We start from the raw sequence: 6,262 nt of genomic DNA on the forward strand, positions 1-6,262 counted from the left end.
TGAAATCCATTCAAATCAAGCTAAAATATATAAAAAAATATGAACTCATCAGTATGCACAGGAGGTGGTCCAGGGTCTCGGCCTCCAGTCTCGCCACTACCCACTAAAAACGACGCTCGCAGCGGCGTTCGTGGCGGTGGATTTCCTGAAGAATATCCTGAACTAACTCATAAGTGGTTTGAGGTGCAGGTGTAGGTGCGGTACTGATAAAGATAGACGTCCGGTCTCCCGGTCGCCACTCTATCCCAGATAATGTGGCCAATCGTGTGATCATCGATGGAAAGGGGATGTTGTATTTCTGCTACTGGTTCACCTTCCACATCGACTCTCTAATGAGGGGCAGAACAGAGATCCTCTTACCCTCTAAAATGGCCCAAGGAAGAACTACCACTCTGACTCGGATGTGTGTAGCATGCATGCTCGGCAAAATGTAGTTGGCAATGATTTGTTGCTAAATCCTCGCCTTTGGATGTAAATGAGCACATGCAATACTACTGGGGACCGCATTCTCTCTCCGGTTGTATTCCCAACGGGCCTTAGGTAGGCCAATCCTCTTCAGAACAACATCCAATGATAACTTGCCCTGAGTCAAATCTGCCACTATCTTCGAGTAAGTGTCACGGCTCGGCAGAATATGCGAAAGCTGTAAGAGAGCCTCTAAAGCATGGGTGGAGGTGTCTAGCTGCACCCTCCTAAGGAAAACGGTGTCGGCGTCTCTCTTCAGCAGATTTCCATAGAATTCTTTGATCAGGTGTTCATTGATTTCCACCAAGTCGAATTCTATGAATTTCCACTGGTAAAAATCAAGTCTGTTGTGGATGGCTTTCGCATATTTCTCCAGCACGTTTAGCTTCCGCTCATAGTGGAAAGCTTTCTTTTCCAACTTTTTGTATTGCTCGCGGGCTTCTTCGGTAATAAAGGTATCTGGCAGAGTGCTCGGACGTACAGAGGGAGGAGCTAATGAAGAATCGGGCTCCTTACCCTTACGACGCATCCTGAAAACAGAGTAAAATAGAATACAACTCAGGAGAAAAGACAATTGGTATAAAAGCAAAAGTGGAAATAATCAAAGAATACAAATTAGAGCCAATAAGGTAAACAAAATCAAAGAATACAAATTAGAGCCAATAAGGTAAACAAACACTTAACTGAGGAAAACATATTGAAAGATGTGATATACTTCAAAAGAAAATATAGTTTTCCAAAATCAAGAAACCTAAGTGATAATTAAAGGAATGAATGATAATCAAAGCACAAACAACCTAGGTAGAGCAATGGAAGTAAATTGACCTAAAAACTTGGTTATTGCCCAATTGTGCTTTGAAAGTGTAAGATTTAACAAGAGTTGGCACAAAGAGAATATCCAATTTAATCTTTGAAGAACTTACTTGTTCACGTCAAAAATGAGAAAATAATCAACACACACAGCCCTTGTTCAAAAATCAATACTTGATGAAAATCAATTTGAATTGCTCAAAAAACCATAAAGAACAAGTGATTATATGTGATCATTCATATTCCAAACCAACATGAATAAGAAATTTTAGTCAATTCACTAAACAAAACATGGTATGCACTTTTGAATTCACACACCAAACAAATGATCAATGCTGAAAATTTCAAATTCATTTGGTGTTCCAAGCAAAAATAGCAACTAAGTGCATAACCAAAATTCAGTCTCAATCATCATAAAAAATTACATAAAACTGTACAATTATGAATTAGAATGCCTAAGGATAATAAAATTTAAAGCCCATGCTGATCAGACATAAGAATTAAACAAAAAGTTTCATTCAAGCAATTCATCAAACATATGGTGTGTAGGATTCAAAAGCAGCAGATTCAGTTCAATGTAAGCAGCAAGTAACCCAGAAAAATCAACCAGCAAACATTCAATCCAGAAACACAGATTAAGTAACCTAAGTCTAATATAAATACTAAAAATCATAATATAAAAGCAAGTAAAATAAAAAAAATAGAGATGCAGGGGAGAGAAACATGCGTTGACGAGAAGGGGAAAAAGACAGGATTAGGGAGCAGTAATGGTAGCATCGCAGCGGCACAAAGTTTCACCGCCGCTGGTGGTTGCTCGCCGAAACTCGAAGACGCGAAGTAGAGCTTGCGCAGAGAACAGGGGGTTCGTGCAGCGAACAGAAGAAATGGAGAAAAAAGGGGGATAAGGTGGGCAACGGCGGTCGCCGGTGGTGGTGGCGTCGGACGAACGGAGGGCTGGGTTCCTCGAAAAAGAGAGAAAGGGTTTGTGGGGGTTATGGTTTCTGAAGGCGCGATTGGTCTCCCCTTTCGAATTAACATTTGAAAAACGCCTTGTGCGTACGCACAAGGCAGTATGCGGGTGCACACTAGGGAAAAGAAAGGGTATGCACGCGCACAGAGGCATGCGAGCACTCCCAACAGAAGGGGTATCAAGGTCTGTGCGCGCGCACAAGATTGTGTGCGCACGCATACATGCGAAAATAAAGGGATGTTCCTACGGACACTAGTGTGCGTTTGCTATGAACAAGAGGGGTATAAAAGGTCGTGCACAAGCACGGGAAGGTTTTTTTTTTTTCAAGAAACCAGCTAAATGTACGGCCGCACAAGGATGGGACCATACACACAAAGGGAAAAAGGGTTAGGGTGCACACGCATAGGATGGTGCGAGCGCCCTGAACAGGAGGGGTGATAAGGAGTGTGCGTATGCACAGATGACAAAAAATGGGAGACGTGTGCGTACGCACAGGTTTGTGCGAACCTGTGCGTGCGCACAGAGTTCTGTTTCTGCAAAAATTTTAATGCCTCTAAGGCACATTATTCCACTAAGATTGCCTAGTCAACACCAAATTGCAACTAAACTAAACTAAGCAACATAACCAATTATTCAAGAAATAAAAGCTAAAAGAAAGAAAGGGTTAGAAGGATATTACCATTGTGGGGTGTTTCCCACCTAGCACTTTGGTTTAAAGTCCTTAAGTTAGAATTTTTGAGTGAAACTTATGTTATGGTGGCTTGTGCTTGCACTCCTCCTTGAATTGCCAAGGTAAGGTCAAATTAAAGACAAACTTCGGTGGCAGTTCCAAACTAGCCTTGAGGATCCATAAGTGTTGAGTGTTAAAACTAATGCCCGGATCCCATACTCTAGTCTCTTGTCCACCTTCTTGTTGATCTTCATTTTTGCACTTGGATGAACATTGTGTTAAATCACCATTAGAACACTTGGATACTCCCTGGGATCCACTCAATTGAATCTTGCACCATAGTTGAACTCTAAATGTTGAATTGGCTTCTTTGATGAACTTTCTATTTCCTTGCCAATTGACATTCTTCTCTTCACCATCTAACATTTCAAGAAGGTTTTGAAGTTGATAATCCGTCTCCAAGATGGCATATTGATGTGGGCCTAGAAAACTTGTTGGTACAATTTTCACCCACTCAATTTGCTCTTGTACAAGTACCTTCACTTCTCGGTAGTTGAACTCTTCCTCAACCTCCTTAAATCTTCCTCATTATCACTCAAGTAAAAAATTAGCGGTTATGTGAAGTCCACATCAACATCTCTTTCAAATTCGATCAAGGCAGGTTCATAAAGGTCATTGAAGGGATTGACCAAGTTGGACAAAAAATCATAGATGATGGAATCCACTTGATCAATTTCCATCAACTCTTCATTTACCTCCTCTTGTACTTCATATTGTGACATCTCATCTTCTACTTTATTTTGTAATTTTTTCTTCACTCGATTCCTTATATTCATCCACGAGAATTCCTTGGTTGTGGCATGAACGCAATGAAACTAACCGATCCAAGGTTTCCGCTAAGGTAGACATGACTTGCTCTTACTTCTTCCGGAACTCTTGTTGTTCTTGAATAAGCACTTGGAGTGCTTCTAGTGTGGCTTGATTCATATATGAAGATGAAACTTGAGATGATGAAGGTTGACAATCAAACTCATGAAGGTGAGGGTCTTGGTTTTGTATGTAGTGAGGTGATGGTGTATCGAATTGGTGGCTAGAAAAATAAGTGTTGGGGTTCCATGCTGGTGAATTGTGGTAATGGTGTGGATAAGTCTTAGAGAAAGTATAACAAAACTTACTAACAAAAGCAAACAAACAACCAAAGGTACTATTTACAATATTGACATATTCACAACAATGAAAAATATAACACCAATTGCATCCCCGCAAACGGTGCTAAAAATTTGATGAATGTGATTCACGCCGGTTTAGAATTTCTCAATAAAAGAATCATTTCGTCGGTAGCATAGTCCAAAGCGACAATTAAAAAAGTTTGATTTTTTAAATGAAATTAAAATAACCGAGAGTAGTTAAACCTCAGGTCATTCTCTCTAGGAATGCAATTAAGGTGTCACACTATTGGTTGTGAGGAAAAAGGGATTTTCAATCAAGGAACGAAAGATTAAAAGAATTAAGAAACGATAAAAAAGGATGTTAATGAAAGTCAAAAGGAATATAAGATCAAAATTAGTGAAAATGCTATAAATGCATAAAAAGCCTTGACTTGGGAATGAGAATTAAGGAATCCTATCATCGTCATAACCACAACTATGATAACTATGATGAGTCAATCTCGCTTCGTTAACCCCCAACATCGAGGAGTAAGTCAAGCAAGCATAATTGACCTTAATCCATAAGTCCTAGCTAACTTACCAATTAACTTGGTAAAAAGCTAGCGTCAATGGAAACAAGAGTCAACTAACTACCCAAGAATCACCACTAAATGTCAGACATTATGACTCTAGTATCCTAGGAACTCATGTCCCAAGCCAAGGTGTGAAAATCTACTCAAAATTACCAAGTGGTATTTTCACAAACACTTGGTGGGCATAAAACCAAAACATGAGAAATTGCAAAGAAAAATGAAAACTATATCCAAACTATTCACAAAATCAACTATAAACATTCAATCAAGCATATATAAGGCATAAAACATTAAATGCATCAATCAAAACTTCAAGAAACCAAAATTGGAAATATTAATGAAGTAACTTGAACCATGAAAAATGTAACAAAAGTATTGAAATTAAAGAAGAAATTAAGAAGTTCATACAATAAAGATGAGCAAAATCCAAGATCAAAACTTAACTATAAAATGCTACAATGGAAATAAAGTAAACCCTAAGAGAGAATTTTCTATCCACACTACTCCTACTCCTAATAATGCTTTCTATCTAATTTAACCTAATAGAAAACTACTACTAACTAATCCCTTAATATGTCTTCATTTTCCTTTGATATAGCACTCCAAAAGGCCTCAGCAACTCAAAAAATTGGGCCAAATGAGCCCCAAAATCGTGAGCCATGTGCTTCATTAATGAAGTCATGTGCAAGGACTTGTGCGTATGCTCAGATGCATGCATATGCACACTTGCTGGTTCACCACTTGTGCGCATGCACAGAGGGTTGTTGGTGCACGGATTCCCATACTCCGTACAACTGAACCAGCAAGTGCACTAGGTCGTCCAAGTAATATCTGAGGTGAGTCAGGGTCGATCCCACGAGGATTGTCGGCTTGAAAAGTTGTTTGTTTGTTTAAAGCACATAAAAGTAAAACAAAGATAACGTTACTCAATTGATGGTAAATGCAATGATAAGAAGATGGTTGAGGCCTTGGAGATGCTTTATTCCTCTGGATTACTCCGGTTTCACTGTCTACTCTAACTGTGAATGATTTCTTCTATGGCAGGCTGTATGTGATCAACGCCTTTTTTGAGGGGTAGTACGGATCCAGTCTGATTGAGGGTGAAGCTCTTGCAGTTTATTCCCCTTTATGATCCTACTCAAAACTCCATAGACAAGGTCAAATCTTCCGGATCAGAGAATGCTATGCCTTGGGTTCTAGCCTTTATCACAAAGACTTTAATCTCCCCATACCTCAGCTGAACTGGTGTCTCGAGAAGTCCCCAACGAAGTCGTGGCTGGATTAGCTGTCAAAGAGATGTCTAATCAAGCTAGTGGTTCATTGATATCCGATGAACGACGCTCACTGAACCCATGTAGAATAGAGATAACCTTGTGCCGGTTCAACTCATTCATAAGGTTGAAGAACGAAGATACATCTTAGAATAGAATCAAATACAGATTGGAAATAGAACAATAATACTTTTATTAATCCACAAAACTCAGCAGAGCTCCTAGCCTCAACTTAGGAGGTTTAGAAACTCAGACTGATAAAAAAATACAATGTGTAATTCGAAATATGCCAGGAAATATCAAAAGTCTCTAACAAGGAGTGATCTTCTCCTTTA

The 6,262-nt window shown here is 39.3% G+C and overlaps 1 protein-coding gene across 1 annotated transcript; it reads right to left on the minus strand.

Moving 5' to 3' along the window:
* Positions 1-451: 451 nt before the first annotated feature.
* On the minus strand, positions 452-994 carry LOC148555682 (uncharacterized). The gene has a single exon (XM_088490105.1). The coding sequence runs from the start codon at positions 992-994 to the stop codon at positions 452-454; it is 543 nt and encodes a 180-aa protein (XP_088346231.1).
* Between the last annotated feature and the right edge of the window lie 5,268 nt (positions 995-6,262).

This window comes from Arachis ipaensis, chromosome B6, assembly GCF_059453495.1.
Source record: "Arachis ipaensis isolate K30076 ecotype BB chromosome B6, ASM5945349v1, whole genome shotgun sequence".
NCBI lineage: Eukaryota > Viridiplantae > Streptophyta > Magnoliopsida > Fabales > Fabaceae > Arachis > Arachis ipaensis.

Excerpts from the sequence above, each read along its gene's own strand:
- LOC148555682 (XM_088490105.1), bottom strand. The coding sequence starts at position 994 with ATGCGTCGTAAGGGTAAGGAGCCCGATTCTTCATTAGCTCCTCCCTCT.